At 38.8% G+C, this 24,326-nt stretch overlaps 1 protein-coding gene across 7 annotated transcripts in view; it reads right to left on the reverse strand.

Moving 5' to 3' along the window:
* cobl (cordon-bleu WH2 repeat protein) overlaps positions 1–24,326 on the reverse strand; it is a 55,404-nt gene that overhangs the window by 18,433 nt on the left and 12,645 nt on the right. For 4 of the 7 annotated variants that reach the window (XM_046399073.1, XM_046399076.1, XM_046399075.1 and 1 more), the window contains 7 exons: positions 22,765–22,956; positions 20,824–21,034; positions 18,357–18,585; positions 16,834–16,878; positions 15,958–16,046; positions 15,496–15,567; positions 9,020–9,202 (listed from right to left, as the gene is read on the reverse strand). In XM_046399073.1, coding sequence (XP_046255029.1) covers positions 9,020–9,202; positions 15,496–15,567; positions 15,958–16,046; positions 16,834–16,878; positions 18,357–18,585; positions 20,824–21,034; positions 22,765–22,956 — 1,021 coding nt within the window. Of the gene's footprint in view, positions 1–9,019; positions 9,203–15,495; positions 15,568–15,957; positions 16,047–16,833; positions 16,879–18,356; positions 18,586–20,823; positions 21,035–22,764; positions 22,957–24,119; positions 24,310–24,326 lie in introns of those variants that run through there. The other 3 variants (XM_046399074.1, XM_046399077.1, XM_046399078.1) reach the window with 3 other exon arrangements.

Below are 24,326 nucleotides of genomic sequence, written 5' to 3' on the forward strand. Positions count from 1 at the left end.
CAAACTAAGGAGTGGGAAATTCTCTGTTTTCTTCCACAGGGAGATGAGATCATTCACACCCTCGTGTGCAAGTCGAACAACCTGATCTCAGTCTCTCTAAGTCAGGTTTTTTAGAATCAATTTAAATGTGCTATGGGCAGGTTTCAACAGTGTAGATGTGTTTGTATTTCAAAAAAAAAAAAAATTCCAATTACTGCTACTGCATTCAACTTATCTTTACTTTGAAACTCAACAGAGAACATGCCCAGAGCTGCATGTAGCATTGCATCATGCAGCAGGACAAGAGAGAGATCAGGCCACCTTGCCTTTCTGCAAGCAAACTAGGTCCACACATGTGAACCCAATGAACTCCCTGCATGGCATGCTATAGAAATCCAAATGGCCCCCCAACTGATCGTCTTTCTTTTCCTTGGTCTCCCACTTCTTTCCCTCTCTGGCATTCATACATACATGAATACAGACATACCAGTGGATGTGGGCCAAAGTTGAAGCTGAAATGGATGACTGACTTGCCTATGAAGATAAGTGTGAGTGTGTGTGTGTCTGTGTGTGTGCGTGCATGCGCCTGCACATGCACATGCATGTGAGTATGTTTATGTGTGTGTTCCCTGCAGAGTGAAACATAAGACTGCAGCCAAGCCCTGCTCTGAAAGGAGGAGAACTGTGGCGACAGCACACACAAACATGCACACTTTTTCACATGACTGTACTCTTGCATATGCACACATGAAAAGGAACAGTACAGGCGTATGGACTGGGGAGTTGTCAAGGGTTGCAGGGTTAAGTGTGTGCTGCTCTCATGGGCTTATTGCCACCACGACTGAGAAGGCAGCATGTACTTTCAACTGTCAGAGACTGAAGCCAAGACTCAAGACTCTGTATTGTGCCACATTCAAGGTCACAGATACAGACACAAGTTATGCTGGCTCTGCATTATGATCATGTATACACTGCTTAGTGATGTTACATTTGCAACTGCTTTTCAAACTTACTTAAAAAGCAAGTCCTTCAACAGCTCCACATGTATTGCTGTGAGCTAGAGGCACAACTGGCCACTGCTGCTCACAACTCAAGTCAACTTTGTGTTATGTCATCACAAGACAAAATATCAAGTGGATTGTCAAGTTCTGACACTGTACAGTCAAGTCATGTTGCATGAAATCACAAGCCGCGATGTCAAATATAATAAATGCACATTTGTGTGACTGCAAAAACACAGTATAATTAAAGATGGTAGAATGATAAAATGAATTGAATTAAGTTTTTCCACACTGACAAGAAACCAGGTTCATGCATCACATGCTGGTGTATTAAATATTTACAGGGCTATCTCATAGTTTATCTTTCTACACTCTTATTTGAGGAAATACAATCAACACGTCACCAGAAGTCCACATATTTTCTGATTAACAAAGGATGCAGCCACCATCTAATTATCTGACTTCCTTGTTTTCATACCTCTGTGATTTTGTTTGTTCTACAATAACTGCACAAATGTGAGAACTTGATCACAGCTATTCAGAGCTTTCATGTTCTCTGCAGTGTTTTTGTTTCATAAATGGTGCATGGACTGACATCTGCTTAAAGCTATTATTGAGGGAGTTAAGCTCTGCTGTAAAAAACAGTTAAAATAAAATACAATTGAGAAAATCCAACACCCATCGAGTCTCTACCATCGATCATAACTGGTCAGGACTAAGCTACTCACAATGTGCACATCCCAAACAGTTATTCTCTTGTCTCCTGTCCCTGTCTTTTGTTCAGGTTTGGTCTTGTATGTGCTTTCACTAAAGAATGACTGAGAAACAACCTGACATATGTGGGTACATGGGCATATTTTAAACAGGAATGCGCTTTTAAACAAAAGCTCATAGAAGGCCATGCCAGGACAGTCTGGTGTGTCCATTAAATTTTCCACTCTACGGTTTGAGAGGCCAAGGGCCCCATGTTGGAGCATGTTGATCACATGGGGCCACCCACAAAGGCCTCAACCTGTTGCGTGACCATTCATCATTTGTTTCGAAGGACTCTTGATGGGTGAGGGGCTTTATGACAGAGCGACATTACTACGCTAATGCGGAATGTGAAATGGAGTATGTGTGCGTGTAAGGGGGGGGGTTACACTGTATATGTGTGTGCTTGTGCATGCATGAGTACATTCATATATGTATGCATGTGTGTTTGTTTGTGTGTGTGCAGATGTATGTGTATGTGTGTGCGTGTCAGAGATAATAATAGCGGCTGAACTGTCTCCACACTGAGGGCACCAAAGGTCAAAACATCCTAACAGTAGGCCTGAGGACAGTTAGCTTGTGTTGGGGTTATTGTGTGTGGGTGTCTGTGGGATGTATGATGAAAAGAGTTTTATCTTAAAGGTCTTAACAAGTTGTGTGTGTGTGTGTGAGTTGGGGGGGGGTCTAGCAAAGAGGCTAGCTAAGGATAAGGAGACACACGCTGACCCAGTTCCATTGTCGTCCACTTTGTCCTACTAACCCACAGATATTCAACATTTTCTTTCCCTTTCCCCTCCACATTGTGAGTAATGTCCTACAATCAATAAATTATGTGCTTTTCCTAATTTAGAGGTTTGTTTCTGTATATAGGGCCGCATTGTGTTTAGCTGTTAACATATAATTATTTAGCAACACGACTCAAAGATGATGTGTCAATTATTTATTTGAATTAATCAAAAGAGCAGCAAGCTCTGCCTTTTCATTTTTTTTTGTTTTTCCTTGACAAATCACTTAAATGTTTAATCAATCAGAAATTAATCAACAGATTGCTTCACCCCTAATATAGATAAATAAAAAATAATTACATAAATAGTTGTTTAATTATTTTAACATAAGAGAGACAAGACAAGATTAGAGATTTATATAAATTTATATGATTATTAAAGATACTCCACCAGTATACTCCACCTTTAGTAATACTGTACATACTGTACCAAAAGCAACAAATAGCAGTTACATTTATATGTCAAGGAATATTCACTGATTGCTTTCTAATTATAATTGATGACGGATCAGTGCTTATCTCTCTTCTATTGAACTATATATGATATATGATTATGTTAACTATAAATTTTTATGTTTAAAGAACACATGCACATACACACACACAAAAACCCAACCACACATACACAGATATAGCCACAAACAGTCTGGCATAAATATACATTCGCTTCATTTGTTTGTCCCATCTGTCCTGGATGGTCTCATACGCAAGATGTTTTGACAGTTTCAAGTGCAAACAGATCCTGTCCTACATAGGCAGCTTGGCAGGGTGACGGGTTCCCCTATTCAAGGCCCCTAACTCACACTTTCACAATCTTCAAGGTCAGTGCATAAGAATAGGAGGCTTACAGCGACTACCTACAGTACACTTAATTCAGCACAACCATAAGATCAAGCCAAAAATACAGTATAAAGGACACAGCCTACAGTAATATGTATAAATTGTATGTGTGTAAAGGCAAAATTCAGTAACTGCATAAGAACAAATAAAGTAAATCAAAGTTTATTGACCAGCATATTGTGTGAAAAGTTACTTTTTCTGTTGCATCACAGAATGCAATTTTACACTCGAACTCCATCTAATAATGTTAAGCTCACAGGGACTAAATAATATGAAAGAAGATCTTCTACTGACATGTTATAATGTTAAGCACTGCTAATGATCAGAAGTATGCAAAATTATTGTTGGCAGATTCTATTTCAGCACAAATGCTTTTTATTTCACTGACTTACATGCGTGCGCAATCCTTAGTTTTGTTATGCATGAAAATCTTGTGTATGTTCAGATTAAGATAAGAATATAATGTGTAATATTACAGCTTTTTGTCAAATACATCAAGGCCTTTTTGAAGGCGTACATTGCACTGCTCAAGCCAGATCAACTGCTGTTTTCAGCTGTAACACAAATTAAAAAAAACAGCAACTTTAAAGGAAGAATGAAGGATGAGGATGAGAGGACGAAAGAAAGGCTGCCTGTTTGCTTTGGCATTAGTAGGCTTCTTTATTCTTTGCTTCCAGCTGGTTCAGAAAACAATGTTTTCTTCGTTCAAAAAACATGGAGAGATGGGGCAAACGAATAAACACCCCTCACTGCATCCCTCCAAACCTCCACTAACGTCTCACATCTCAAACACCCAGGTTGTCTTCTTCTTTCTGTCATTGGAGGGCTTTTCTTACTTTTAGCCTCCCTTGTTTTGGTCTCTTGTTCTCTCCCAGATCCTTATCTGATTGAGGCTAACCCTATTTAACTACAAATACAACAGGGACTAACAGCAACAAAACCTAACAGTAGTATGGCCTACCTCTTTTGTTTATGTTGTTAAATAGGGGGTGTATTCCTAGGGTAAAGCTCTGACTGGCCAATGCGTATTGCAAAACAGACAAAACAGAGAGTGGGCAGCAAAAGGAAAGCTGATATGAAGGGGGAACAAAAATGGAATGGAAAAAACTAAGAGTAAAAAACAGAGGCAAAGAAAGAAAAACCCTCACAGGAACACTCATTACTGAACACAGATTCAGAAGCAACTTGTGTTTTGTCTGGCTGATTGAACCAGAGCTGTGCATTAGAGCAGATTAAAGTTAGCTACCGTTGTGGACTGATGGATGGCGCTGAAAAACAAGCCTCCCTCTGCTGCCAACTCTGTATTTTTGCAGAGCGACAGTGATCAGGAAGAAAAACGTGGCCAGCTCGATCAATCAGGAAACCACAACAACACAGGCAGGAATGCAGTACCCTCGGAAACTAATTCATGTCCTCACATGTCCACATGATGTGTGGTCATGTGAATTCAAACAGAAACATATTACTGGACACACTGAACAAATACAGTCCATACACAAGGGGGCACAAATGTCTCTATGGCTGTCGCAGACAAAAAACCCACAGTTTGAACCAAAAAGAAAGTAATTAATCAATAAATTAATTAATAAGTAAATAATTAATAACGTATCAAAATTATACTTCTCTCCCTTACAATACTACAACCTCCCAAAATTAAGATCACACATTAAACGTAATTCTTTGTCCAATCTGACAACTGGCTTTCCCTCGAGAAATTTAATCTCATGGAGTTGCCAGAGCGTTTCTGCTTCTGTGGTTCATTTGTGTTATTTCAACTTTTAATGCCCACATAACCAAACGTGTCTCAGCAAACAGATATGAGATATGAGTTTCTCCAAATATCTTTTCTCTCCCCTCTGACTTGTATCACCCTTCCCTGGCTTCAGGTTTCACAAGACACTCTTACTCTGCTGGACATTACCAACAGGCAAGTATTTTTCTATTTCTGCATACATGCAGTCCTGCCAATAATACAATTCCTGGGCAGTCTGGTGAGATTGGTGAGTTATTAATCCAGCGAGTAATGTAGGCAGAAATGGCAATTGAATGTGCTTTATCATTTGGTTACAGAAGTTTGAAATTGTCAGTTGAAAAATGAAAGAAAAAAAAATTGAAGTTCATATTTAGCTGTAAGCTATAATTCATTTTAGAACATCTGTAAACTTTTCTTAAAGACTTACAACCTGCTTACGCTCACTGATCTTATTACTCCTCCACCTTCTGTTCTTTAATCCTGCTAGTCCTCCGCTGAACTTTTCCCTTGTCGTGTCCTCCCCCTGAAGGTGAAGGTGGCGCTAAGGACCAAACAGATTTCATGCTGTACTGGATTTTTTTAAATATGATCCGAAAGCTCATACATTGTTAATGTCGCACAACCCAACTACACACTGGTAAAACCCATCATAGCCTCTTAAGACCTAATGTTACCTTACTCTGACTTTCTCTGTCTGCCTCTGTGACCCTCTAAGTCACTCAATGTCTCTCTTTTGCTCTTTGTGCTCTCGCTCATTCCATGCTTCAGTTGTTCCGTCTTTATCTTTCAGTCTTCCTGCAAACACAACACACATGAGCACAAATGCACTTACTCAAGAAGCACCTTCTGTTACTGGGCAATGGAGCAGAAAGCACAGAATTTTTCTGAACTCCTTTATCACAAGAGGCAATGTAGACATGGCTTCCTTTCCAAACCACAATAACAGATTTCCTATCACTGCTGGAAAAAAACCCCAACAACAAGATTGTGTTTCTCTGAACTCAATGTTCCAAAACATAATTTAATTCACTGCTGCTCTCATGAAGACAGACACAGATTGTTGTTTGTTAAGCTGCAGAAATAAAACTGCAAACTTGACTCTGACTCCATGGCAACTCCAGTAAAATGTGAAAACATTTGATTCTGCTCATGTCAAAGATGACTTTACATTCTTACTGAAATACTGTGTCATCTGTTTTAGTGCCATTGTTATTCCCATTGTCACTACTGTACACAGCAACCTGTTCCTCAGACAAAGATCAACTTCCATTGTTGTAAATGAAACAATATTCTATACAGAGATTTCTAAGTTCTCATTTCAACACCCTCATATCAGTCCATATTTCATTAAAAACTGTAAAAAAAAAAACAAACAAGAAAAAACTATCACTATCATGGATAAATGATAACATACAATGCTGCTGATGATGACCCAAAAAATTAACTTGAGAAACAACGTGCAATTGACAGTCTGGATTTTATTACTTTTCCTTATCCTACCTACAGCCCATCTCTTTTAACTTTTAAAAAGTTCTCCTAAGTGACCCCTGAATTTGACCAACATTTCCACTGTTGACCATAAAAAGATTTGGACCCTCCTAATTTTGTCAATGATGTTAATCTATGTTCCTACTATGATTTAAATGACTGCCCTTAGAGATGGCTGCCTCTCAAAAAGGCTGTTTGAAGTATTTAGCTTCGTTATAACAATCTCATCATCTTTATAACTTATATTATGATGTCAATGTCCATTACTGTGTCTTGTAAGTCACAATTAGTTGACCACCTACGCTTGTTAGGCGCAGAGGGAGGTCTATAATGAGGACAGTCATCATAGAGAACTGTCCTCAGATAACTTGATATCATGTGCCTAATCCTCCTCTATCTCAACACACACACACACACACACACATACATTCTCATACTGTATATACAAATAGTATAGGTAGGCTACAACACAAAGCAGCATGCAGTAGAATTGAGAAAGTGTTTTAGTGTCTGGCAAGTCTGAGTCAGCAAAATCCAAGAAACATTAAAAAAAATACAGCAAAAAACAACCGCACATTTGGTGATAAATTGTGTGAGTTGCCTGCCAGGCAGGCTGGCCCACTTCCAACCCATCCCTTGTGGACAAACCTGTATCTGAAGCCTTATATTTTAAAAGTATAGCGTGACATCTGTTTTCACTGGTGCTTGAAATTTTTGAAGATGCGGCACTTTTCTACTGACAAGCAAAATTTCTCCTCCTGTGGTTTAATACAATGCCAAATTTCATGTTAATGTTAAAGTACAACGTTCTGATTGTGATGTGATTTGATTTGGCATGTACATTTGTTCCACATATCTAAATGCCCTTGCCCCTGAGCAACTATCCTGATAGGACCCAGCTGCTATTACACCTTTCACTCTTTAACTGTCATGAAACCAAATCCTTTCTAATCACATTCAGGCAACAAACACATGCTAGGCATGTTACCCTTTGAACAACTGTTCATCCATTCATCCATCCCCAGACTGATATGGTGACCACTTTAATGTATAAATGCACATGAAATCAGCACATAAGTTGTTGTTGTTACTTGTTGTTTAATTTGTTATTCCTGTATCAGGTATTGAGCTGTTGACAAGACAAACAGCTCACACCCACAGCCAATCTTCAAACTCTCTGCTCAGAAAACAACAGTAGAAAACAGAGAAGTGAAACACGAGAAGCGTCCTGCACTTCAGCATGACCTTGCTATGTGTCGATGGAATATAGATGAGACTATGTGTGTTCAGACAGAAAAACAGTTCAGAGAAGGCATAAGGACAAGACGGAGAAACCTATCATTAGACCAGTCAGCAAGTCCTCAGATGACCTTCCCAGCATCTGTTATGTGAAGCTGTCCTTGTGACTCTCAGTGGTGCCCAGTATGTGTCTCCGGTCTTTTGTCAGTCATAACTCTGACAGGTGGACAGATATAGTAATGTCTCCTTCTACACAGTTTGCAGTACAAAAAACAAGAGTCACAATGACTCAGCCAGGTCCACCTCTAGGTGCATAATCGCTGAACCTACAGAAGGGACCTTTTTGTTTAAGAGTTAATAGGAGAACTGAAATGTCTCGTGAGCCACGTTTTTGTATTATTATTGATGGTTTCAATGCTTGGCATATTACATTCATACAAGAGATATTGTGAATCACACCATTCATGTGATTATATTATCCTCACCGCACAACACTTCACTGAAATGTTTTCTGCTTCTCCATGCACAGTTGTTTTAAGTTAATTAACCTAAAAAAAACATAACATCATTCTCCATGCTGTTTTGAAGACAAAATTTCCTGTTGATAACATCAATCAAGAACACCAGCGCCTTTGAATAAACAAAACTTATTATCTGAGGGAGGGAGACAGGATGTTGGTTGCTAAACAACATTTCCCAGCATGCTGCCACAACACTATAATGAGACTGCAGGGAGATGTTATTCTAATGTAGACGATACAGATTACTCTGACTCTGAGAGCTGAATTTCAGGCCAAAACACCCAGAGGTAAGGCTGCATCAAACAAATTTTTTTCAAATTTAAGCAGTATTTCGTCATACAACAATCTATACATTTCTGCATGCATTTGAGTGTGTGTGTGTGTGTATGTGTGTGTGTGTGTGTGTGTGTGTGGAGAGAGAGAGAGAGAGAGAGAGAGAGAGAGATTATTATGTTTACTGTGCAGGTATGAATTAGTGCTTTACTGTGCTGGATGAATGCTAGGTTTTAACAGTAGAGCAAGAATGGCCCAGTTTTTAACTATGATTTAAATAACAGAATTCATCTTTATCCTCATCTTTTCCAATTAGTGGCATTTCTTTATCAGTGCATCAAAATATGAGTAAGACATAAAAATTTAACACAGCCCTTTAATCACTCACCTGATAGCCCTCAAAGTTAGTGTGCCCCATGGTGGGTGTTGGGGCCCCAGGTAGTGCTGGGGCCCTCCTCTTCTTGGTCTCAGCTTTGGGAGACATCCTGGGTATGTTCATGGTTGACTGAGACTGACCCAAGGTGCTGGGCCGATCCTCTACGCTGGGTACCCCTGACACTGTGGACAGACCCTGTGGGTGGAAACAAATGGCTTAAGGTCAAACTGACAAATATGTAAGGATTCAATGTGTAACTGTATACAAGGTTTGAGGACAATTTGCAATCAATTTCAAGTGAGTCAGATGCATGACATTTGGATGAATTCACATGTAGTGTCTCAGCAAATTAACTGAAGTGGGATTGCTCCTAACTGGTTTAAGTATTAAGTGAGTGGCACATCCTTCACTGTGTCTGTGGGAATATATCACCTACATTCCATAGGTCAGGAGTTGAGTTTATCCACAAATTCAATATTTCTCTCTATTCTTATGCTGATGATACACAAATCTGTTTGTCCATAAATCCATCAGACATCATCTCAGTTACCTCACTCACAGACTTCTCTTGCTGCTATAAGGTCATGGATGTTCAGTAACTTCCTGATGCTGAATGACAAAAGTAAAGTGATGGTTTCTGGAACCAAAGTACACAGGGATTGGACAAGTTACACTTTAGTTTCCCTAGGATTGTAGCACACCTATCAGGCAAGAATTGTAGGAGTAATCTATGATTCAGACCTGAACCTCTCATTTCATTTTGGTAATATCAACCAATCAGCAATTGGTCAAATCATGCTTATGTCTCCAGCAATCCCGATTACTCTAATTGCTTATTTGATGGATTTTCGCAAAAATCAATCATCCACCTCCAATTTGTACAAAATATCACAGCTAGGGTTCTTACAAAATCTCAAAAATACACTATATGGACAAAAGTATTGAAAGACCCGACCATTACACAAACAGACTTTAATGACATTGCATTCTAAATACACAGACAGCTTTGCAGCTATAACAGCTTCTACTCTTCTGAGAAGGATTTTCACAAGATTTTGGAGTGTTTCTGTGGGAATTTTTGAGATCAGGCTCTGATGCTGAACGAAAAGTCTTAGCTCACAGTCTACGTTCCAGATCATCCCAACGGTGTTGGATGGGTTTTGAGGTCAGAGCTCTGTGCGAGTCAGTCAAGTTCTTCCACACCAAACTCATCCAACCATGTCTTTATGGAGCTTATTTTGTGCACTGGGGTACAATCATGCTGAAATAGAAAAGGGCCTTCCCCAAACTGTTGTCACACTGTTGGAAACACAACATTGTCTAAAATGTCTTGGTATGCTGAAGCATTAGGATTTCCCTTCACTGGAACTAAGGTACCCAGCCCAACCCCTGAAAAACTAGCCAGATCCCAATACTTTTGCACATTTTCTTTATTCTCACCATATTGTGGTTAACTTGTAATGTTCAGAATTTTTTACAAAATTATATTGCATGTTTTTGAGACAGAACTGCCTTGCCCCCACAAACATTAATGACCTTCTCAACCCTTACACACCAGCTCTCAGCTCTGCAGACCAGCTGTTTCTCTCCATCCCCAGGGCAAGTCTTAATATTGAGGGTAATATGTCTAAGCTTTTAAATTCAATTCTCATAAAATTCTCATGTTTTTTAATTTGATTTTTAAGTTCTTAATGATTTATTTATTCCTCAGAATTTTGTTGTCTTTTAACCATGTATCTGTTTCTAGAATGCACTGAACTTATTTGCGTTATTGCATAACTGAAATGTCATCAAATTTGGAAAGATTGCTCTAAGTGTTCTCTGACTCTCAAGAGATTGTTCAAGGGACTACGTAAGCTTCATTACCGTGTCAGCACCCTTACAGCTTATATTATCATGGCAATGTCCTTTACTATGTCTCATAAGTCACAAGAAACCAAAGAACAACTTCCCTTTGTTCTTGGCATATGACCACATTAAATTTAACTGAAAACTGTTACATTGTAGGATGTCCTGTTAACTAACAAAGAAAATTGTTCACAGGACTCAGTGGTGATTTGTTAGGATTAAAAGAGTTAAAATCATTTATTTTATATATTCATTAACTTTTTTACAGGGGGGATGTCCGCCTTCAAAAAATTAAAATCATGCACACATTAACATATTGCAAACCTGTCTGATGGCTGATTCTTCAGTCACAACAATCTATCTGAGCAAGCTGAAAGCGCAACCGCATTTTCAAAGGGTGGCTGCTCCTGACAAAAGCACTGGAACAAAAACTAGTTTTCAGCATCTGATCAAAGAGAGCCCAAAGTGCTCCTGAAAAACCAAATCTCCCCATGGTTCAGCTTGGTACAGAGCCTTGGCACAACGGGGAAACCAAACCACTACTCACACCCCCATGATTTAGGGAAAAGTGTTTAAAAGCAGATTAATTGATGCGTTCAGACAATGCCTGGATACAGCATAAAAGCAGAGCAAAAAGGGAACATAAAGTTCAGGTCATTAGAATTAACTGAACCCGAGGTTAGAACATCTCACAGTGGGGAGGGATGGGAAAAAAAACAGTACTTGTGAAAAAAGGTCTTGAAGCTGCAGAATAATACATCCAAACAATATCAGTCTTGTCTTGTAGAACTTAAAGTGTCTAAAACCAAGGTAACTGCTAGTCGGTCCGTGATTCATTAAAAAAAAAAAGAAAAAACACACACACATTACAGAGACACATTCGGTCCAAACATTAAAAAAGTTAACATTCACACAGTGCAATCCAAACTTAGTAACCGAACCCATAGTAGAAAAAGCAATCTTAACATAAAATATTAACTGAAACTATTTAGCCTTCTGGGCCCTGCGATTGACTGGCGACCAGTCCAGGGTGAACCCCGCCTCTCGCCCGTAGTCAGCTGGGATAGGCTCCAGCTCCCCCGCGACCCTGACGGATAAGCGGTATAGAAAATGGATGGATGGATTTAGCCTTCTGTCAGGTTTTCACTGTGCTGTGTGAATGACTGAGTTAAGAGCAGGGCGAGGGGCGGGTGGGCTAGACAGCAGCAGACAGAACAAAAAAGAAATGTTGGAAGTGACAGATTGATGTGATTTCCATTTGGAATCCTAAAAAAAAGTTGCTTGTGTTCTCCTCACCAAAATAAAATTTTCAAAGCAGAAAAATTCACATGAACTCTATCTGACTTTTTCACCTACTCTTTCCCTCTGGCAAAAAATCTGAAATCTTTCAAAACAGCAATAGGGGAAAATGCATGACTTTGACCTTAATGCATGACTTAAAAGGACCCTATTAAACTTCTGCATATCTTCTGCATAGGTAGCATGACTTATCATACTAGCATACTATATCTCTAGGGAATAGCTTTTAGCGCTTAAAAGATTGGTCCTTCTACAAACCACCCATGTAAATGTGAAAATGACACAATTAAAATGTCAGAATCATTCCCTATCACACTTAAAGTTAGTCTTACTTCTTTTAACTCTTTTATTACTACTACTCTTTTATTTGCTCCTCTTCTTTCATCTTTCTCTTGTGATGTAGTCACTTTATTGCTCTTTATTTACTATTTGCATTTATTTGCTTTTATATAATGTCATCCTTTATTGGTTTTATTATTTTTCATTCAAATTTATTATTTTGATATTTTTTGTTTTACATGTTGCAATTTTATCTTCTTGTTTTAACCTTATCTTAGCCTTTTGCAGATTGTCTTCCTGGGTATCCTGCTTCTGCTTTGTGTGTCTAAGCACTTTGTAAACTCTGTTTTTAAAGGTTCTCTATAAATAAAGTCATTATTAATATTATCATCATTATTATTAATATTATTATAATTACTACTACTACTACTACTGCACCTACTTGTACAACAAGAAGTTCTCCTTTTAGACTATAAAACAAACCTCGCTGTTTCACTACAATGACAACTTTCAGTTTCTCTGTGCATTTCTGTGCAGAAGACATACAAGATTAGCTAAACAATTTATTGAGCAAGACAATACAAAAGGTTTATCATTTTTGGATGTACAACAAAGTAAGTGAAGAATAACACCAGACTGATAAGTTGTGTTTCACTGCCCTCTCTGGTTAAAATGTTAAGGCCATTTCACTTCTGAGCACATGAGCAGTATGGTCTGAAGTGTGCACTTTGTCCCTGTGCCCACACCCAACAGTGATGTTATGGTATTACTGATATATCCTTAAACACACTTTTACATCACAACAAGGTCAACAGAAACCCTGATAGTATCAAAAACAAGATTTCTAGGAGGTGTTAAGTTACTCTTCAAACATGAGCACATTAAAAATATTCATGTACAGTATTAATACAAAGAACTGCTATGACCCATACACAGATGGCAGCTCAACTGCTTTTATTGAATGTGCTACAGATGTTCAGACTGATCAAAATAATGTTTGAATTTTAAGAGTATGTGAACACACGTTAGCTGCAATATTCATCTAGAAAATAGTTTAGGAGGGCTTTTGGTTCATGATCTGACATAAACATCTAATCTTTGTGTTATACCATAAATAAAGCTATGAAATTTATGTTATGTAAAGCTATGTGTTTTAAAAATATGAATATATAAAAGAATACATGTTTTCCATGTTTGCTTCAGAATCAACACTGTACTGTAACATGATGCTCTCTGCGCATCTTAGTGTTTTTAGACGACACACACACTGACACAAACACACAAAGTCGTTTGGCCACTAATGAACAGTTGGAGATAAGAGGCTGGGCTTTTGGGCTTTTAGTGCTAATGTAGCCAAGACAGAGTAATCTGATGCCTTCAGATAAAACTGTGTGTGTGTGTGTGTGTGTGTGTGTGAGTGAGTGTGTGTGTGTAGGGGGGCTCTGGTAAAAGGCCCTTGCAAAGAAACAATCATATCAGAGAGAAAAAGTCCATCTACATTTCAGCCCACTGAAAGACCTTTAGACCTTGCAGAAGAAGATGATAGTGGCACTGCTAAAGGAAACGCAACGGACAATGATGTAGACGGGTGGAGAAGTCAATCCACAAGCTTTCTGCTTGGTGGGACAGAGAATGAACCAGGGTGAGCCAGGGAGTGTTTTTCAAGGTAATCTAATCAAACATCCAATTGATCTGAGGTGAGCCACAGGGGCTGCTGCTGAACCGAGGTTCATGGCTTCAAAATCAAATTTATGTGATTGAGTTAAGGATATAACAGGTAGAGAGATGCTTAATGCAGCCTCTAAGTATATGTCTGGTTTAGCTGGCATGTGCACTCCACATGCACATAGGAGTGATTGTATGATTGTAGAGTAAAAACACTACACATCTACACATCAGCTTCACTTCTGTTTTTTCCAATCTGACCACCCACCACCTCTTTTTGGGGAGTTCAAGTTGTAAATCTCCTTAAAGCAGGTCATCAGAATTAGATACGTTAGATTGCTGATTATGTGGGTCCTTGATTCAATCTTTACACTCCCTTGTTCAGAGTGACTGTAAAGCGATAGCCATTTAAGCTTTTTAACACTATTCCCTATTCTAAGTAAACAAAACCGTGGGGTCAAGAACTGCAGACCAACCTGTTAGTAAATCCTCCCTTTGGACTTGTGAAGAACACAGCACTAAGACAGCTGCTGCCCTCTGGAGGACATCCATTTACATTACCTTAACTCAATGATCGACTGCACAGGAGCAACTCGATCACACAGTATTCTGTGACCACTGCTACATGAGCTTCCTACAGCTTTTATTTTTTTAAAAATAAAATGTCCATAATACCAATGTGATGTGTTAACACAATTACAAAAGAAAAAAACATAATAAGCAGCGGTTATTGGATATTCTCATTTGTTAATAACAAAACCAGTTTAAAAATAAGGGACTGACTTGTGTTTGAATTCACTAGTTATTCAGCAAATAATTGTTGCAGAACTAACTACTTAAAGCTGAAATGATCAACTGTCTGCGCATGTAAAAATGTCACAGTCCTTCAGGTCACACTTACGGAGCTGATTCACATTTTTTTGTAATTGGTATGCAGCAAAAATTCAGGAAACTTGATTGTAAAGTACAATGTAGAGAATATATCCAATGTGCCATGTTAAGTGTTTTATTATAATCTGTTGTTAAAAACAAAAATACTGCATACTCAGAACCTGAACAGGGAAGGATATACATTGTATTATAGGTGTTATATTATATCAGGCTGAATCTTAGGGTATCAGCAGCCATTCAAGAAAAGGATGCAACAACAGGAACCCTCAAAGTGAGTGCAACCAAAGTGTCATACACGTGTGTATTTAATTCAGTAGTTAGAGCTGTTACTGCCTTATTTTATATTATACAGCTACACCTGCTATTCTCTCCACTCATAATATATGACTGGAATGCTTCAGAGACAATTTTATGTGAGATCACAATAAAACAAGATCCCTCTTTAATTTCACTTATCACATCTAGACATTATTACATGCATTATGATATGATAATATGATACTTACAGTGGATTGTGTGATTGTATTTTGGATTAGTTTATCATCACAGTCACCCATGTCCATAGATGTTGTCTCTGTCTGCAAAGGGAAGGCACAACTAACATGCAGCATTCAATGTTCAGCCATGCATTTATGCTACTTCAGATATCAATCTGAGTGAGTACGAAGGGCATGCACAGCTCAAGGTGAGTTTGTAAATTATTGCACAGCATCATATTTCTGCTAGTTTTCTGATTTATCGTTTTGTTTTTTGTTTTTTTTTTTGCGATTTGAACTAATGTGATTAGCAAACCTCAAAGGCTGCATTTTTTTTAATACAACTCCTGACTAATATGGTGGTTGATCATGTCCACATCTATCAGTTTTAAATTCACGTTGGTGTCCTTGTGACAGTCATGTTCACCAATCAGAAGGCTATGTATACACCCACTAACAAAAAACACGTGTGAAGAGGAATTAGGTTCTTACCTTGGATTTCCTCCTGCCGAACTGGAAGATACCCAGGAAGCCTTTCTTCTCTGTTCCGCCTAAACTGGTAGTGCTGGAGCGGATGGGGTCTGTGAAAAAAAAAACCAAAGGAAAAGCAAGAGGAGCAGGAGGACAGGAGTTGGACATGATAGTGTCAGTGCTCCATAAAAGTAAAATAAATAACTTCATTCTAAGAAAAAACTTCAGCAGCAGTCAGTGACAAATGATCCCCCCATGCATAGGTTAGGTTAGTTAGGTTAGTAATAAAATTGGGGCACTCACACATATAAGCCAATTTCGTTTGATTGCTATGATATCCAATTCATTTGAATGACTTGGTAAAGACAAATGAAATGTTATATGCATTTTTATTATTCATTTTAAATCATTTTGGAATGTTCTTAATACTCAAGCTGTTTTTATTCACAAAGGCATTTCCTCAGCAGAGGGCACTGCAGCTTTACTTTTCTCAAAGACGTCCACCTCAATTTAACCTTCTATTAAGCAGTCAAGTAAACAGTGAAGCAAAGCACTAAGTAAGAATGTGTTATGATAACACTGTTGGCTTGAAGACAGGGAGGCAGGGAAAGTGAAATAACTATACTAGCTGTACTAGAGGGTTATGCGGACTCTTACAACAGCTGTGGCAAACTATGTGACTAAAATGACAGGGATCGGTGGTGCTAACACATATCAAAATTACAATGACATAAAACCAACAAATTATTTGAAGTCAGATTACTAGCAAACAAACATGCATATCCAATGCAGTAGAAAAAGCCAGGTTAATGTGCAAAGAGTTGTATGTTGTGTTAAAACACTACTTTTGTTTGGATTCAGCAGCACTAAGACAGACAGACTTATCATGACTAATACCTGAGTAGTTAAGAGCAGGGGCAGAAGCCATTTTAGGCTGAAGAACTGGAAAACATGACAAACTTTTTAAACATACAAGAAACCATTTATGGATAACTGATTTGCATGAAAAAGAATCAATTAATCTGTTGTATTTGCACTACTGTATCACCAAAACAAAAGAGACAAACTGCCGAAAGTGTCGATTTTCCATGTTACATATCCTTCATAATAACAGTGAACGGCTCAAAACCAAAATAGAATGATTATGTAATAGTATCTGACCAGAGACCTTACATAACACGGTAAATGTTATTGCTTATATCTTTCGTGATCATAAACAAGCTTTTAAGATGACACTCTGTGGCAAGAACAATATCTGTAAATAACACTGGGTGTGGACGGTTAGCTCGGTAATAAACCACAATATCACATCTTGGACCTAAGTTCAACTTCTTACTAGATTAACGAGAATGTATTCTCATGACTGTAATCCCAGAGACAAACTGTAGCCCTCAAAGTTCCCCCAAGGAACCCCCAAGAAACATATCAACAGAAATACAACACAGGCTTATATTTTTGTCTGTGCTAACATACCTGTTGCTGTTTGAACCAATATTGACAGTGACTGCATAAAATTTATGTTATGTTGTTGTGTTAAGTAATGTAGTGACTCACTGCACTGGAACTATTTTAATGAGATGATACTGACTGGGTTTGCATGATATCTGCATCGTAAGCACTTAGGTAAATACCAATTCTCCTGTGTTCATCCATGAGAAGGTTACAGGTCACAGGGCAGCATGCTCTGCAGATTTTAGGGATCCAGACTTACTCTCAAACTAGCCACCACTCCCTTGTTCCATACAGCCCACCTAAGTTTACAACGTATAAGTATATAAGTATACTATGCAGAATCACTTAGTTGGGAGTAGAAAAATACAATAACACCCTCTGCCAGAAAGTGAGCATTTGTGCCTACTTACTGTCCAGCAAAAAGGGAACTTATATGATCATGGAGAAACATTATAAGTTCTGTTGTGCTACTCTCTAATAATGTTTACTCATATAAAGATGTGCTATGCTTTCCTAACACTGCCTTTTGTGTTGAAGATGATCTGACGATCTGTAGTATATTTAAAATATATGTTTTTCTCTAATATTCGCAATATTTTCATTTTACAATGACATTGTGATTAACTATTTATGTGTGCAACAATAACTGCTCGGGAATACATTCATTTGCAGGCCAGCAGCAGCAGATAATCTGACACAATAGCTGGAAGAACCAAGTCACATATCTATGATGTCATTTATTTGCTTAAATTAGCTAACTAACATTAGCCACTACTTTCACAGAGCATAAACCAAGATTATTTTGTTATATTAATTAACATGACATAAACATTTTTTTCCATTTACCCATAATTTCAAATTTTTAATATTATTTAAAAAACTTGTCTCTGTTGTGGGAACTTCAATTTAAAAGTGACTGAACCCCAAACAGAAGACTACATATATCACATCAAGCGTGGAAGGTTTACCTAAACTCTGATCGTGTACGTAGAGCTCCTTGATATCCAGCTCTGTCAGCGATTTGTCCAGCTGTAACTCGTGGCGACTGATGTTGTCCTTCAGGAGCAGGACATGTGCAGGGTCAAACTCACACTTGTCACAGATGACGGGTATCAGATCCTTGAGTGGTACCAGTGGGTTGACCCGAACCACTGCCTTCTGGCTGCTGTGGTAGTTCACCATCAAACGAACTGTTTTCTGATACAGAGAGAGGAGAACAGTGGAAAAATGGACATTAACAACTGGATGAGATAAAAAGGCTATTTATGGCACTCGGTATGGCCACTGGGGAAATCTTTGCATTCTGCAGTCACAAAACAAAGATTTCACATTTTTTACATAGGACAAAACGATTTAAAGTTGGCTGATCTAACAGCAATGGTGATTTTTATTTGGATTATTTGGATTAGATTATTTAAGCAGTTCAATAACAACCATTATAATTTCAATCTCAAAAATAATAAGAGCAGACAGGACAGGCAAACCGATTAAGATGCCGTCTGAGGAGTGTGGATTTCATAAAGCACAAAAAACAAAACAGGTGAAATATAAAATATCTGGTGATGAGGAACAGAGAGAAAGAAATCATCCAGACATGCAAAGACACATCAGTAATGAGTAACTTGAAGTTAGACTTTGGTTGCTGACAGAAGAACATTTAATAGACTAAAGATGGTGATTCATATGTGTAGGTAGTCAAACTTACAACACTACATAGTGATTTGTTATGGACACCAGGCACGCTCCGTACAGCAGCCAGTCACTAAGTGGTTTACATCAGCCTTTATAAAACACAGACTCCACTCAAGAGTCAAGAGTCTGAAAAATTCTTCAGGGGCTTTTGTATCTCAAGTAAAGTGACATTCCATGTTACGTATCACAACAGGGAAAGGTGCTTCCAATTCTTGAAAAAGGTACATGATTGGCAGAGGACAAAAAAGGAGGAAAATATGCAGATCTGTCAAAACTGTCAAAACTGTTGTTGATACTTGATAGAATAATCATGAGAAGCAGGTACTGGTATTTATATACTTCGGCACCTTGATGGAGGAAGCACTTCCTCAAAATCAATAATAAGCCTCAGTTCTTACAGACATGGAAATTTATCAACCTGAGGTTATAAAGCTTCAGTTTAAGATGTTGCACACTTAACGTGCTACATTTAATTTAACACCAGACTACCATCAATTCAATTGGATGGTATTCTGGTGTTTGATTCCTTGTGCACCAGTGAAAGATAGCAAGCTGTTGTAACTTGAGGTTAAAGTCTGCTTTTCATAAAGAATGTCATTCACTGAACACTTTAATGGATGCAAAGTTTAAACCTTAGAGTTTGTTGACTGAATCAATCTAGTTACCTTTTACATACTAATGTTAAATTGTATTGCATTTTATTGAAACTCATTTCTTACATTTTGCCCACCCAATATATATTGGTGAGGGTAGATTTAATATTAGAAAAACATCTAAATGATATTCAACACAATACAGTTGAACACCACCACAGACTGCAGTCTCAAGTTGAAACAACACCTTTCTCAAGCTTTTTCAATAAAAACTGAACATTATAAACTTATATTACAGGTACACTGCATTACATTACATTCATATTAGCTGGATGTACAAAATGACTGCTGATTGTACAGTATATCACACTTAAATAATTTCATTTTAATTGCTGAGACTGATGTTACAGTGAAAAGACAGAACAGAGGAATGGCTAGCAGCAGTGTCTGAAATAGTGCCAGTATCTGGCCCGAGGCCAGGCAGGGTCAAAGACGGAGAGCAGCCAGTGAGCCCCGAGAAGAGCAGAGAAATAATGCATGGTAACTAAAGGTAAGGCACTCATCAAATATTCAAAATGTAGGAGGAGAATAGAGGAGAGACAGAGAAAAATGGAGAGCGGAAGAGACTAATGATCAGGAGAAACAAGTTCAGATAAGCAACTGAGCTATAAAACAGACGACAACAAGACAGAGAGGAACACAGGTGATAAGGACAAAAAGGCAAACTTAAACTGAAAACCAGTGTAAAAGAATTGACTCCAATATCATGCTAGGCCAGTTAAACCCTGACTGGCATCCTACCTTAGCATGGGCCCTTACCGGTTTCACTAGCCTTTCTTTCTGCCAGCGGTCAGAGGTAAAAGGTAGAGAAGGGAGGGACGGACATTAACAGGGCTACAGGGTAAGGAGCTAGGCACATGGTTTGTTCAGGATGCAAAACTGTTATAGGGCTTCTTCACTTAGGGCTAGATTAATCTACACTCCAACAAAACACAGGTAGCTTTGTCTTGTTATCATGTACACTCTTGAAAACACACGAGGATCCTGGCCAAATCTAAAAGAATTCATTTAGCAGGTTCTAAATGTGCTGTGGCACCTAATAAGGCAAAAAGAGCATCCAAAAGCAGCATCAAGCTTCACTGTTACTCACTTCTGGCACTTTAGGTGCGGGCCTGCGCGCCACTTTCTCCTCCCAGACTTTCTCCTTGATGACGACACGGGCCACGTTGAGGGAGCCCAGCAGCACGTTGGGCTTGAACCCCAAAGAGTGGCCCTCTGGTGACAGCAGTTCCAGGGTGTGCAGTGCTGGATTCAGGTGGTAGCGGCTACACAGCTCGACCAGCAGGTCCATCAGCGCCTTACTGAGAGAGGGAAAAAGAGAGAGAGAAGGGTGGGATAGAGAAAGTGAAAGGGAGGGAGGGAGGGAAGGAGCGAGTTGGAAGAGAGAACCACAGGAGAAAAAGAGGAGAGAGGGAGAAAGAGAAGGAGGCAGTAAGGAAGATAGGGTTACAAAGCCTAGCTAGCTTGAGCTCTGGTAAAGAGAATAGTAATTACTTCAACTAAACAGAGGCACACCTGATGTGCTTAAAAGGGATGGGTAATGATAGGCACAAAAATATGACTTAAACAATGAGCTGTCATCATGGACACATTGCAGACTCAATAGAAATAGCATTGATTTTGACTGGAAGATTAAACAATTGTCTTTGTAGTTTTTGCAGCAGAATTGAAAATAAAGGTAAAAAAAAAAAAAATAAGCCACTTATCATACGCTGTAGATTTAATCCGTGTGGGTTATCTACACAGGCACTTTGACAATGAAAGGAGAGTCATAAAGCACAGTGACACAGAGAACTGACAGGGAGATTGCAGAGTACTTGTTGATATAACAAACTATTCATGTCCATCAACCTGCAGAAGAAGCTCTGAAGACTGTTTAGCTGCTTTGTGTGTTGATGAGAAGGCCCACAGTACTACCTGTCAATCCTCAGATAAAGAAACCAAGAGACACTCTCCAGTGTTTTCTGGGAACAGCCAGATCAGATGACAGAACTGGGAGAGATACCACCACAAAGGACACCAATGACAATCACTTACACATGGACACAGTCTACAACTGAAGTCCGCAATCGTAAAAAGGGGTACTGTGCAGTCCATTTGATTTTGCAGGATGTATGTTCATCAAAAGCACAGTCACTATTTAAAAGAAAAGATCTAATGTAGTACTGACTTTATGTCACATTTTAACCTGATGACCCTGCATGTTCACATGGGGTTATTTTTGGGGTCAATATTTCATTATGGGGACATATGTTTGATGTTATGCATAAGGCATCCCTACTTAAAACCTTTCATTTGGTGTTATGGTACAGTTACAGAAATGACATCTTGGATTTAAGTATGAACATGATGTAAGTACAAATAATCAATGGCACAGCATGCAACGTATAGGACAGTGCAATTAACTTTACCTTTATTGCTAGTTAAGGAGGTTATAAAGATAATAATAATCAGATTTGTAATATTTCAGTATAAGCATCAATCCTCTATTATATATCCAGGACTGTCTATGTTCACAAAATTAACTGGATATGATACCTTGTCATGATCACATGAAATGCCACATTGTGGTTATTAAAAGACCACCTTGTTGTTCTGTACAAGGCAAGAATCCCTAATTTTGGGGAGAAGGAGAGAAGCTCATTAGGAACAGAGAGCATTAGCTGGTAAGACCTCATCTCTCAACTCTCTGGGACAAAGCTCTCGCTGAGACCCCTTGACAAGGCCCCTTTGGCAGAGCAACCCAAACAGAGCCAGAAGTGACAAACAGTTCTCATACTGTTTGTCTGGTGACTGGCAATGAAGGTCACAACTTGATATCATACTGATCAGCAAAAGTGATAGTCATATGATCCTCATATTTATAGATATAAAAGACTTCATGTAAATATAGATGGTGGAACATTTTGTAGTGTAATGTTTGTGAGCAAAACATTTGACTACTAGACATTTTACAAAATGAAACAAGTCACGCTGAACAAAACACACACCCAGAAGCTGTGTGCCTATGGGCCCATCTGTGTCCTCTCACCTGCCATCCTCAGTTACAGAAGTCTGGTATCCCCGTGGTAAAGTTAGTTGTAAATCCACAGAGGGACTCAGTATGTTCTCCTTGGCTTCCATGCCTGATGTCCCTCCCCCATCAGGTACAGCATTTCTGAAGATGTGGCGTGGAGCAGGTTGAGGGGCTTGCGGTGGAGGTGGGGCACGTGCCTTCATTCTCCTACGAGATGACAATGCCAATACACAGACCATAACATAATTTTTAATTTCCCACACTGTGCCAGATTTTTCCAGGTAGGAATAGAGCACAGTAACAGGCATTCAATTCACAAGATCTACACATGTGTATTACACTTAGAATTCATGAGTAAACCAAGGACACACAATGATTTAAGTTAACTAAGTCGTGGATCAGCGGTTAGGGTGTCGGACCCGTAACCGGTGGATCGCTGGTTCGATTCCCCGTCCCGGTGTCCATGGCTGAGGTACCCTTGAGCAAGGTACCTAACCCCCACTGCTCCCCGGGCGCTGCTCGCGGTCGCCCACTGCCCCGGGTTTGCTGTGTGTGTGTGCACGTCACTTGGGTGGGTTAAATGCAGAGCACAAATTTCGTTGGAGTGAGTTCCCTCCAATGACAAAATATGTCACTTTCATCTTTCATCTTTCATCTAAGTGTTTAATTGTGTTAATTCAAAATAAGAGTGCATTGCTTCTTCAGCAAATCACAATTTCTGTTTAATGCAACACTTTTCACGTTCTAACTCACGATTTGAAATCATTTTCAAAGAAAAATTACTAACAACCTTACATTAACGCAGGCAACATTCCTCATTAAGTATTATTCCATGCCTGTGCAGTATATTTAAGGACAGACTCAGACAATGTAATCAATGACTAGTACTAAAATGTGAATAGGCTGAGTTGCAAGAAATTTATTTTACAGTGTATGAAACGATAAAACCTGAATTTGAGCATTGTTGAATCACAGTTTTTGTAGCGTCATAAACTGTTCATAAACTAAGTATCATAAGGTATTTGGTTGACTTTAACGCATACCATGCATATTACAGTTTCTTGACAAAAGCTATGAAGAAACAGTTAAGAACCACAGACCACAAAACCACAGCTCCTACAGTATGGGTGGAGATGTGGCGAATGTCAATGACATGCTGGTGACCAGATGCTGCTATCTGCACATTTGACCTTCGCTTAACATAAACTGTACTTAGCCTGACAGAGACAGCTGATTAGACGGAAATCAAACACCTTGTTCTGCTAACAATGACAGATAGCAGTTCTATAGCACACACTGTAGTACGCACTCCCTCTCTGTCTTCACAGCACAAACATTAGCCTTTGATAACAAAAGAAAACAACACTCACGTCAAAAGCAGTCTTTCTGTTGATTAAGTATTCCAAAAATGTTATATATCAGACTGTTTATAAATTCAGTTCCAAGGACAGAGCACACTGTCAGAGAGAATCTGTATGTTTAATGCAGTGATGTCTAATCCAGCATCCTCCAAAGGGCTCCTGCTCAGTGTAAAAGCAAAGACAGCCTAGCAAAAGAGCAATATATATGAACACAGA

This window comes from Scatophagus argus, chromosome 9 (genome assembly GCF_020382885.2).
Source record: "Scatophagus argus isolate fScaArg1 chromosome 9, fScaArg1.pri, whole genome shotgun sequence".
Classification (NCBI taxonomy): domain Eukaryota; kingdom Metazoa; phylum Chordata; class Actinopteri; family Scatophagidae; genus Scatophagus; species Scatophagus argus.